This window comes from Arachis hypogaea, chromosome 8 (genome assembly GCF_003086295.3).
Source record: "Arachis hypogaea cultivar Tifrunner chromosome 8, arahy.Tifrunner.gnm2.J5K5, whole genome shotgun sequence".
In the NCBI taxonomy this organism is placed as follows: domain Eukaryota; kingdom Viridiplantae; phylum Streptophyta; class Magnoliopsida; order Fabales; family Fabaceae; genus Arachis; species Arachis hypogaea.
Window position 1 is genome coordinate 27,731,658 of NC_092043.1, and position 12,569 is coordinate 27,744,226.

Genomic DNA, 12,569 nt, shown 5'->3' on the forward strand with positions numbered 1-12,569 from the left:
ATATAATTTGATAGTTTAGATATCTCCTTAATTAATGTAAATAATTTTCACATAGAACCCCGGAAGAAAAAAGATCAGAGACGAAGTTTAAAAACTTGCACAAAAATAAATCCATTCATAATTTATTTACTGACTATCCAATTTTACAATTAGCCAATCGCCTATGCGACAAAAATCAATGAGTTGTTCTCTCGAATTAATTAAAGTTGTGTTAGCCATCAATCATGAAACAATCAAACATATTGAGATGGCTTGATACTAATTATCCAGCATTATTACACACCTTTAGTTTTCATAGTTTTTCACCCAATTTCACCTTCTTAGTTTCACTTTTTCACATATATCCTATACACAAGACAATTAAGAATGACGTAAGTCTACTATACTTCCTACTCGTCAGTCCAAACACAATTACAAAAAGATTAATGGAGTTTAGGTTAACTCTAATTTTGAACATGCATTGACGTCATTATCACGTGGGTCTGATAAGGACATTACAAAATACAAATATATTCGTCCATATAATAATGGGCTTATACCATATACTTTGTAAAATAAATACATCCGATCCAATAATTACTTAAAGAATAAGAAAAGCATGTATTAATTTTGTTTGTTCATTTATGGAATAAAATCCATTTCATTAATAAATAATGGATTGTATTTAGCAAACTCCTTTTAATTTGATTACATATACACGGCTGGTTCTGTTATTTCCGTTATATGTTTTCCGCGACAATGATCACCATCTTTGCAAAAGTGCCTTGTTTATCGCTGAGCTAGGTGCGTGCGTTACAATGCCATTTTTCTGCTTCGAATTTAGATTCACATAATAGAAGTTATTGTTGCAATCTCTATCTATTTGTCTATTATTGTGCCTTTCACGTTTCAATTCTTAATCTTAGCTCTTTTTTTCAGACAGTACATTGCGTTACATTTCTTCAATTTTGTTGGTTACGGGGCATTGATCCCGGAGACCTGAAGAAAATAAAAGGATACAAATTTTGATTCCATAATGGTACGAAATGATCATACACTTTATGCATGAAAAATGCTAGTTTTGATCTGGGTTTTTGCTGGAAGGAAGAAAAGAAGGTTGTATATACTATATTGAGTTAGAATTAGAATCAGAAGAAAGCAGAGAAATTGAGTAGGTAGGTGAATTCCAGAAACAATGAGTGTCACCGGGAAGAAAATGACCAAACAGTTAACAGGGAAAAGGGATGATACCCATTTGCATTCTGCAGCAAGATCAGGGAGTCTCTCTGTACTAAGGGAGACCCTTACTGGTATAGAAGATCAGGAGGAACTCCATGAGCTATTGGCAAGGCAGAACCAAGATGGTGAAACACCTCTTTATGTTGCTGCTGAATATGGTTATGTTGATCTGGTTAGGGAGTTGATTCAACTTTATGATCTTGCTGATGCTGGAATCAAAGCTAGGAATGGTTTTGATGCATTGCATATTGCTGCCAAACAAGGGGATTTAGGTCTGTATCTCTGTTCCTTTTTAATTATCCATAGTAATTAGTAAGACTATATTGTTAGGTTTGTGAATAAATGTTCTTAGGCACTAGGATTGTTCCTTTTTGCAGATATAGTGAAGATCCTTATGGAAGCTCATCCTGAGTTATCAATGACTGTGGATCAATCTAACACCACAGCATTGCACACGGCGGCGACACAAGGGTACGTTGAGATAGTGAAGCTCCTCTTGGAAGCAGGAAAAGGCTTGGCAACCATTGCCAAGAGCAATGGGAAAACAGCTTTGCATTCTGCTGCAAGGAATGGACATGTTGCAGTTGTGAAAGTGCTTCTTGAGCAGGACAGAGAGATTGCAACTCGAATCGATAAGAAGAGGCAGACGGCGCTTCATATGGCGGTGAAGGGACAGAATCTTGAGGTGGTGGAGGAGCTGATCAAAGGAGATCCATCAACTATAAACTTTGTTGACAATAAGGGGAACACACCATTGCATATAGCATCTAGAAAGGGCAGGGCTCAGGTAAATATATAACTTGATATCAACATAGAAAGACAATCCCCATTTGGCTTTAATTTGATTTGTTTGCACAGATTGTAAAGAAGCTTCTTGAGCAGAAAGAAACAAACAAAAAAGTTGTTAACAGGTCTGGTGAGACTGCATTAGACACTGCTGAAAAAATGGGGAACCATGATGTTAAGAATATTCTGTTAGAACACGGCGTTGTGAACGCCAATGCCTTAGTAAAGTCCCAAGGAATTACGGCCACAACCACAGCCACAGCCACAAACGCAACCACGTCGGCCAGGGAGCTAAAACAAACTGTGAGTGACATCAAACATGAGGTCCACAACCAGTTAGAGCACACCCGACAAACGCGAAAGCGGGTGCAAGGCATAGCAAAGAGAATCAACAAGATGCACCAAGAAGGCCTGAACAATGCAATAAACTCAACAACCGTGGTGGCAGTGCTAATTGCAACGGTGGCATTCGCGGCGATCTTCACAGTCCCGGGGCAGTTTGTTGATGATCCAAACGATGTCCCTGAAGGGTCAACACTTGGTGAAGCAAACATAGCACCACAGGGTGCATTCTTGATCTTCTTTGTGTTTGATTCAATTGCACTTTTCATATCTCTTGCTGTGGTTGTGGTTCAAACTTCGGTGGTGGTTATAGAGAGCAAAGCAAAGAAGCAAATGATGGCTATAATAAACAAGCTAATGTGGTTGGCTTGTGTGCTTATAACTGTTTCATTCTTGGCATTGGCTTTTGTTGTTGTTGGGAAACAAGAGATGTGGCTTGCTATTTCGGTTACTGTTATTGGGACAACAATAATGGTTACAACCTTGGGGACTATGTGTTATTGGGTTATTAAGCACCGTATTCAGGCCTCTAATTTGAAGAACATAAGGAGATCTTCCATGGATACAAATAAGACTAAGTCTTCTTCAGTCACTGCTTACTCCGATTCTGAACTACTAAACAGAATGTATGCCATTTAGAACTTATTATGCCTTTAATTTATGCAGCTACAGCTATATCTTATCTTATAATATAACTCAAATCCAAATCATACTAGTAAGTTAATAGCCTTTTTCAACCAATGATAAACAATACTTGCTAACAGTAAAAATAAAAATATGTGAATATTCACCAAACAAAAATATAACGTTAACAAAATGACATGCATAATATTAAAAAACTTAATCAAACATATTAAATCACAATTCTCGACTACGATCTTTGTATGGAGACATTTCATATGAGTATATATGATTGAAACCTATGAAGTATGGATACTTTTTCGTCGGACACATTTTGGACATGATACTGTATCTAATCGTGTCTTAATAAAAAATAAAAAATTTTTGTCTGGACACACTTGTACACATCTAAATACTATCACGTGTCAACATGTCTAATCTTATTCTTAACATATAATTTTAAAATAAATTTAGCAATAGTATATATTATTATTTATTAAAAAAATTTAAATACTTTATATAATTAAAATAAGATATTAAAAATAATTAAAAAATTATTTATGTTTTAATATCAAAAAAATATAAAAATATTATTATAATTTATCTAAAAAATATTTTATATTTTATATGTATATATATTCTCCCATCGTATAAAATTTTAAAATTTTTGTATCGGTATGTCCCGTATCGTCTTCGTGTCAAACTGTCAGTATCACCCTGCATCATGAAACATATTTTGAGAAAGAAATTTTTTATATGAACTTTGTTTTTCCTTATAAAGTAAGTTTAATTTTTTTTCACAATCTTAATGGGCCAATTGGGCCTAAATGGAAAGGAAGAAGTCAATGGCATGTTTTAGCAAGCCCATAAAATGTTTCTCTTGTATGACATGACACATCTACATTTCCCAGCCTCGCCCACTTCATGACAAGGAAAGGAATACTCCCCGGCTCCCCCATTTGGAACTGTCCATTCTTGAGGTTCTTTCATCTTTGAAACATTATAATATAGTCATGTATGCAGATATGCAAACGGATGCTCTGATTGGTTGGCAAAAGAAAGTGTTAAGAGAAGAGAAGGGATTAAGTTCTTACACTCTCTCCCTGATAGTCTGATTCCTCCTCTTCGAGATGATGTAAAAGGAGTTTATACTCGTTCAATTTAGCTTGTAGCTTTTTTTTTCTTTTTGGGCTTAGGCCCATACGTATGTAAACAAAAAAAACATTATAGCTCCATTGACCAAAAACCACAAACGACATTATAGCTCCCATGAATGTTGAATTGATCCTACGGCAAGAAACTAGAAAGAATGACTATAGGATATGATGTAGCAAAGAGAAATTATTGAATGCTTTTTAGACTACATTGAAAAATGATACTAAGCATATCCATCAAATTTGCCCCTCTTTTTATGGGTTAGATATATTGATCACATAAAATATTGTATCAAATTAATTATTCATGGTTGAAATCAATGAGTTATATAGTATCCAACGCCGTCCCTTCAAAATCATTCATCATTCTTCGTGGTTGACCCCGAAATCCGAGTGTCTCTTATTTTATCCAATTCTGAGGTAGCAAATGGCAGTCACGTACTGGATTTTTAAAAAGAATTGTTAATGAGCATGCAACTTTCAAACGTCGGTGTTCACCCATTGCTCACTACCGGCACTTATCCCTATATGTTTCTATAAAATGAATTTAAAATAATATAAATCAGTAAAACAAAAAGAAAATGACAGGAATGAGGTAGGCACGTTACCTTCGAGCTTCAAAATTAAAGAATAGGGAAATACAACATAATATGTGTGAATAATGCCTACTCATGACAATGAAATGAGATGCTAGTGACTAGTAGTATAAATATCTCAACTTTCCGTTCATCGTGTATTGTATTTGTATCATGTGTCAAAATAAGTACAATACAAGTTGGGTGGAGATTAGTCTTACTCATTATTCAAATTTCAAAGTGTTCTTTTTATTTCTCCTCAAAGACTCAAAAAGTTAAGGGCACCAAAAAATTCAAAGTTGAGGGGATTTATTGATTTATTTTAAACTGCTTTGTTTTGAGTCCGTCAAAGACCATAAGAAGCGGCACGAATCACGTGAATTGAATTGAGAAAGCCGTCTAAATTTTTTATTTCGTATGATTTCGAATTTTACACTCGGCAATTGGCAGCGGTTGTGCCTACTCAATATTCATATTCTTTTTAAGGAATACTCGATATATAATTATATATTCCTTAATTAATTTTAATTTTAAGGTAAGAAAGAAAAACGCGTGGTTTACGGGGCCAGGTGTCCAAATCATACTTGAGCTACTTGACAACCATGGAGCTAAGCTAAACTATTTCAGCTTACTGGCCCACCCAAAAAAATAATACTATTAACACGCATTCAACTATCGTCTGCTGTATTCTTCTTACTGTGCAAATTCTAATTTAATTATCTAATTATTACTTTATTAGTATTAAAGAAAAATAAGAGGCCAAGCAATAAGAAATAATGTTTCAAGTTTCAACTTCTCTGTAACTATGTTAGTTTGGAAAGTGTGAGATGCAATTACGAACACTAGGTTACATTAGTGTTATTATTATATGATTTAACGATGTTAGGTACGATACTATTTCGTGAACTGAGTGAGATATTGCATAAAAATCTCGGAAGAAGCAAGAAAGACGTATTACTTTATTGATTTCTTTTTAACTTTAAAGTGATATAATTGTATGATGATAAAATTCCATTTCACGCAACTGTGACGACACCTGATTAATGATAGTTTGGAAGAAAGATTATAACTTAGATTACATGTCAATTCCTTCCGATTTGGCAGGATTATTTACTACCATACCCATTCAATATTTCATACTTTCACATTACTAGCACAACTTTTCCATCCAAAATTTCCTCAACTCATAATCACAGCGAAAGCGAGCCCACATGCACAAAGTAGAAAAACATTATAAACGGCCACCTGTTAATTTCTCTACTAACATACACACCACGCTATTGTATATTGGGGATGCTTTCATACACGCGGTATTAAACCACTATTTCACCTTAACCATGACAATAATAAAAACGTTTCACCGTCTATAAATTCAATCCAACAGAATACACAAATTCAATTATAATTTTAATATTTATCTTATCTTATAGTTATCTTTATCTTTATCTCTATCTTATCTTTATTTACTTTTATCTTCTTTTTTTTATGATTAGAGGGGCATAAAGTCCAAAAAACACAAAGATTACATAGAAATCACTCTAGCAAATTTAACCCCAGATGCATCTATCATAAGTGCCGCAGAGAGGAACGTCGGAGGAGAAGAGAAACACATAAATCCAATCTGACAGAGGTGAGCCTTCTTAGCCAACAGATCCGCACAAAAATTTCTTTCTCTGTAGACATGGGAGACACGAACATCCCATGGATGAGCAAGAAGCAGCTTGATGGCACGCAATAGGGGGGTTCCTGCAATTCTAGAAGGAGCCATGTTCTGAACAAAATTGGCAGTACAGAGAGAGTCCGTCTCAACCAGGAGCTTCCCAATGCCTAGCTCACGAGCCAGCTTAATCCCTGCGTACAAGCCCCATAATTCAGCCAAGGTGATAGAGCATTTTTTCAAATTCATCATGAACCCTGCAATCATTCTGCCCTGACAGTCTCTAATCAGACCACCACAACTCGCCATGCTTGTTGGGGGCATAACAGAGCCATCGACGTTCAGTTTAAACCAACCCTCAGATGGGGTTCCCACCCAATCATATCTTCTCTATTGGTACTCAGCATTGAAACTCCTGCTTCAGAAATGGCGAGACAATCCTCGTAGTTCTTGACCAGGTAAATAACTTGATTAAGTAAAGTATTTGGGTTAGAGGAAACATTTTGAAATATGAGCTCATTTTTGCTTTTCCATGCCAGGTTGCAGGTGGTGATGAAAATAATGGGCCAGCTGGTCCCATTTCTAATATGAGGACTCCATAAATTCTCTTTCAACCAGGCTTTGATATCTGTCTGAAAGAAATTTTGCTGGGAGTTTCTGTTTACCAAGCTCTTCCATGTTCTGCTGATGAAAGGACAATTCCGCATCACATGGAGCAAGGTTTCGGAGTTATTTGGACATCTTGGGCAGTCTGCTACTTCAATAAGACTTTTTCTAGCTCTATTTTCATTAGTTAAGAAAGAATTTTGAGATAGAAACCAAGTGAAGGCTCTCAAACGTTGGGAAAATTTGAGTTTTCATATTTTATCAAAAGGAAAATCATTGCTAGAGTTGGATTGGTGTGTTGTTAGATAGGTGGATTTAATAGAAAAAATACCTGTAGAAGAGGGCAATCAGCAAATCATATCTTCTCCCAAATTCCATTGGGGCGCCTTAATTGATCTTATCATATCAATAGCTTCACTGGGTAGAATTTGGTTTAGAATGTTAAGCTTCCAGGTACCGTTTGAGTTCGCATAATCAGCCACCTTGTCTTTAATGACGGAATGGATATCTTCTAGAGCTAAATCACTGAGTTTAGGAATTCATGCTATCCATTGATCTGTCCAGAAAGCCACCTCTTTATCGTCTCCTATCCTCCAAATAAGGTGAGGAGTGAAGTCATTCCATATTTTAACGATTCCTTGCCACGTATTAGAGCTGCTATTCTTCTGTTTTACTTTAGGCAATAGAGCTTCCCCACAACCATACTTACTACGAAGAACTTTCACCCAAAGACATTCTTTGTTGTTAATAAGCATCCACGCTAGCTTCATAAGAAAAAGCTCCCTTTACTCTTAGGTTTGCATATATTGTCCCAGCTGATGGGATGAACCTTTCTCTTATTAACATCTGATCCCCAAATGAAATTGCGACAAATTTTATCAATTTTTTCACAAACAGCCACTCGGATCTTCATGGTTTGCATTGCATAGCTAGGGATGGATGCAAGAGTTGAGTATGCCAACGTGCACCTGCCTGCTAGAGATAGAGACTTGCTATTCCAGCTGTTTAGTCTTTTTTGCATTTTGTCCAAAATGAATTGGAAATTGTGCTGACTGCAGCGCTCATGAATGAGAGGAACACCTAGGTATTTACCTAAATTGGATGTTAGGGAGATACCTAGGTTGTTGCTCAAATCAGTTTTCACATAGTGATGAGTATTGTTGGAGAAGAAAACACAAGATTTATCATAGTTGATGCTTTGGCCTGAGTTGTTGCAAAAAATTTCCAGAGCCTCTGTGCACGAAATTACAATCACACTTTTGCAATTCCGCACAACTAACCAGCAAGTGCACTGGGTCGTCCAAGTAATACCTTACGTGAGTAAGGGTCGATCCCACGGAGATTGTCGGCTTGAAGCAAGCTATGGTTATCTTGTAACTCTTAGTCAGGATATCAATAATTATCAGGGTTGATTGTAAAAAGCAAAAGAATATGAAATAAGTACTTGTTTTGCAGTAATGGGGAACATGTTGTGGTTTTGGAGATGCTCTATCTTCTGAACCTCTTCTTTCCTACTGTCTTCTTCTTCAAGCACGCAAGGCTCCTTCCATGGCAAGCTGTATGTAAGGTTTCACCGTTGTCAATGGCTACCTCCCATCCTTTCAGTGAAAATGTTCAACGCGCTCTGTCACAGCACGGCTAATCATCTGTCGGTTCTCAATCGGGTTGGAATAGAATCCAGTGATTCTTTTGCGTCTGTCACTAACGCCCAGCCCTCAGGAGTTTGAAGCTCGTCACAGTCATTCAATCCTTGAATCCTACTCAGAATACCACAGACAAGGTTTAGACCTTCCGGATTCTCTTGAATGCCGCCATCAATTCTAGCTTATACCACGAAGATTCTGATTAAGGAATCCAAGAGATATTCACTCAATCTAAAGTAGAACGGAGGTGGTTGTCAAGCACACGTTCAAGGCGAGAATGATGATGAGTGTCACGGATCATCACATTCATCAGGTTGAAGAACAAGTGATATCTTAGAATAAAAGCAAGCATGATTGAATGAAAAACAGTAGTAATTGCATTAATCCATCAAGACACAGCAGAGCTCCTCACCCCCAACCATGGGGTTTAGAGACTCATGCCGTAGAAGATACAATGAGAAACGTGTAAAGTGTCATGAGGTTTAGATACAATGTCAAAAGATCCTATTAATAGTGAACTAGTAACCTAGGGTATACAGAAATGAGTAAATGACGTAAAAATCCACTTCTGGGTCCACTTAGTGTGTGCTTGGGCTGAGCATTGAAGCTTTCATGTGTAGAGACTTTTTTTGGAGTTAAACGCCAGCTTTTATGCAGTTTGGGCGTTTAACTCCAATTTTTATGCCAGTCCCAGCGTTAAACGCTGGGAATTCTGAAGTCGATTTGCAACGCCGGTTTGGGCCATCAAATCTCGGGCAAAGTATGGACTATTATACATTGCTGGAAAGCCCAGGATGTCTACTTTCCAACGCCATTGAGAGCGCGCCAATTGGGCTTCTGTAGCTCCAGAAAATTCACTTCGAGTACAGAGAGGTCAGAATCCAACAGCATCTGCAGTCCTTTTCAGCCTCTGAATCAGATTTTTGCTCAGGACCCTCAATTTCAGCCAGAAAATACCTGAAATCACGAAAAACACACAAACTCATAGTAAAGTCCAGAAAAGTAAATTTTAACTAAAAACTAATAAAAATATAATAAAAACTAATTAAATGATACTAAAAACATACTGAAAATAATGCCAAAAAGCGTATAAATTATCCGCTCATCAGCCTCCTTGATAACACTAATTTGGCTATTGTCCGCTTTGGCAAAAAGAATCAAGTCATCTACAAAACACAAATGAGACAAATTAGGACCATTTCTAGAAAGTATAATAGGATCCCATTTTTTCTCATTCACTAGTTTGGTGATAAGTTGAGATAATCTTTCAATACAAAAAACAAATAAATAAGGGGATAGAGGATCTCCCTGACGAATCCCTCTTGTGGGGCTGAAATTTTTTGAAGGAGAACCATTCCAAAAGACATTGAAAGAGGAGGTAGTGATACAGACACTAATAAGATTGATAATGTTAATAGGGATATTTGCATCTGCTAGAGTTTCCAAGATGAAATTCCAATTCAGCTTGTCATAGGCCTTTTCGAGATCCACTTTTATCGCCATAAAGCCTTCTTTTGCCTTTTTTTGATTCTCATAAAGTGAACCACTTCCTGAGTGATGATGATATTGCCAGCACAAGCTCTTCCAGGAATAAAATTGGATTGGGTATTCGAGATGAGTTTTGTCATAAACGGTTTTAATCTGGTAGCCAACATTTTGGTTACTATTTTATAGCAGACGTTGCACAAACTTATGGGCCGAAAATGAGCAAAAGTCTCAGGGGTATCAATTTCGGGAATTAGAGAAATAAGAGTTTGGTTGACACTACTTATGCTGGATGGGTTAGTGAAGACCTCTTTAACTCAGCTACAAACAGTAGCTCCAACCTTATCCCAAGAGTGCTGAAAGAACTTTGGGGGTAGACCATCTGATCCTGGAGCTTTCCAGCCACCCATATCAAAGACAACAACTTTAATTTCTTCATCAATAGGTTCTTTAGCAATAAGCTATCTCTCTTCCTCAGATAGGGCTGGAAAGTTACCTGAGATAGGAAATGACAATAAACGGATAGAATTAGTGTCAGCTGAAAAAATATTTTTAAAAAAGTCCATTCCCAGAGCTTTAAGAACATCCGGATTATCAGACCAATTTTCATTATCAATTTTTAGAGATTTAATTCTATTCTTCCTTCTCCTGCCATTAGCTTTAAGATGGAAGTAAGTAGAATTTTTGTCCCCAAATTTGATAATGTTACATCTAGACATTTGAAACCAGTAACTCTCCTCTTGAACAACAATATTCTCATATTCTCTCCAGAGTTCTTTCTGAAGTTTTTTAAGAAAGGGGTTACTTTGAAATGATAGACTTTCATTGATGCCTTCTAAACGGGCAATAATGCCACTTTTTTTCCTGAAAATATTTCCAAAAGTCTCTCTATTCCAAGCTTTAGCTCTATTAGTAAAGGAGTTAATATTATCAATCAACGAGTCATTCGGATTCCATGCATCATTAACAAGATTAGAGTAATCATCATGGAGTAACCAAGGGGCAAGAAGACGAAAAGGTTTGTTAGAGTTATCCTGGATAGTGTGCTGAAAATCTATCAAAATAGGTAGATGGTCCGATTTCAACTTTGGTAGATGTTTAACTCCTGCTGCCTGAAAAAGTTGAGTCCACTCGAAGTTGTTTAGAACTCTATCTAGCCTTCTCTTGATGTGACCCCGCTGCCATGTAAAGGGAGGACCGAAAAACTCAACCTCCATCATGCCACAGTTACACATGCAATCAATAAATTTGTTTGTATCTGATGAAAGGTTGGAGCTTCCCCCAGAGTCTTGGGCATATTTAATAGCATTAAAATCGCCGCCGATACACCAAAGCCCAATTGTAAGGTTAGCAATTTCCTCTAGCATATACCACAGATCCCTTCTGATAGTTGGATTAGGGCTGCCGTATATAGCCGTGAGGAACCAGGGCTCTTCTTTATTCCAAGAAACCTTGCAATGGATTAGTTGCTTATGAATGCGTAACACTTGAACATCCCAGAGATCTTTATTCCAGAGGCACCAAATACCTCCAGAGAATCATTCCGCCTCACTGATGGTCCAAGCGTCAAAGCCCATTCTTTTAATAACATTTTCTGCTTTAGAACCTGAAACGTGGGTCTTAAAAAGGCAAATAAGCGAAGTATGATATCTAAAGCTCATATCTCTAATAATGGTAGAGAAACCTTTAGCAGAAGCTCCTCTACAATTCTATAGTACAATATTCCTACTAATCATTATGATAAGAAAGAATAAAAAAGGATACAGAGGCAAAAAGCCTTAGCAATTCGAGGGTACTTCAGTAGTCCTCATAGGGTCAGCAGCCCCTGTCACCATATAGATGCTTGGTTGATCTTCCACCATGTGTTCAGATCCTGAATTGTTATGATAGGGAATGTCTCCTGGATCGAAAGTGTGGTTTGTGATAGGTTGAGGATCAGCTCTCGAGGAGGATGGACCTGTCTGAGGTGTCATTTCGTCTTCGAAGATAGTACCTGGAACTTCTCCGGCAACGGGTACATACCCTCATTCTCTGTGGACTTTTGCTTGTTCCCTTAGCATGTAGCTAAAATTCTTCCAATAGTCTTGATGATCACCTTGTTTACCTGTTTTAGCTTGTTAAGTTATCTCCTGTGGGGTTGTGGCTATGTTTGGGCTGACCTCAGCTTGGTTAACTTGATTTTTTCCTTTTTGAGTAGCGGGTGTAATCTTCTTAGTCTGATTTATTAATTTCTCGCCATTCTGACTTGTGACAGGTTGCTGATTTTTCATTTTTTGGACGTTGGAGCTACGGTTCTGATTTGTTCCAGATTTCTGCCATTGATTCTTTGATATTTCCTTTCCTTTCATGGAGGGGTTACTATTGATTCTGCTCTGATTCATCTGGTTGGTATTCTCTTCCTTTAAATCAGCTAAAACATTAAAGCGAGATGACTGATTTGTTGCATATCCTTCCTTTTTTGGTTCCTGATTTAATTGCTTGC

At 37.1% G+C, this 12,569-nt stretch overlaps 2 protein-coding genes across 2 annotated transcripts; one reads left to right on the forward strand and one right to left on the reverse strand.

The window, feature by feature from the left end:
• The first annotated feature begins 549 nt into the window (after nt 1–549).
• LOC112706735 (ankyrin repeat-containing protein At5g02620) lies at nt 550–3,053 on the forward strand. Its single transcript, XM_025758176.3, has 4 exons — nt 550–783; nt 919–1,490; nt 1,596–2,005; nt 2,077–3,053. Exons 2-4 carry the CDS (start codon nt 1,175–1,177, stop codon nt 2,983–2,985), a joined length of 1,635 nt encoding a protein of 544 aa, XP_025613961.1. The 5' UTR covers nt 550–783; nt 919–1,174; the 3' UTR covers nt 2,986–3,053.
• A 7,495-nt stretch (nt 3,054–10,548) lies between these two features.
• LOC114924347 (uncharacterized) lies at nt 10,549–12,060 on the reverse strand. Its single transcript, XM_029288716.1, has 3 exons — nt 11,884–12,060; nt 11,616–11,693; nt 10,549–11,538 (listed from the first exon to the last, which is right to left on the reverse strand). Exons 1-3 carry the CDS (start codon nt 12,058–12,060, stop codon nt 10,549–10,551), a joined length of 1,245 nt encoding a protein of 414 aa, XP_029144549.1.
• Between the last annotated feature and the right edge of the window lie 509 nt (nt 12,061–12,569).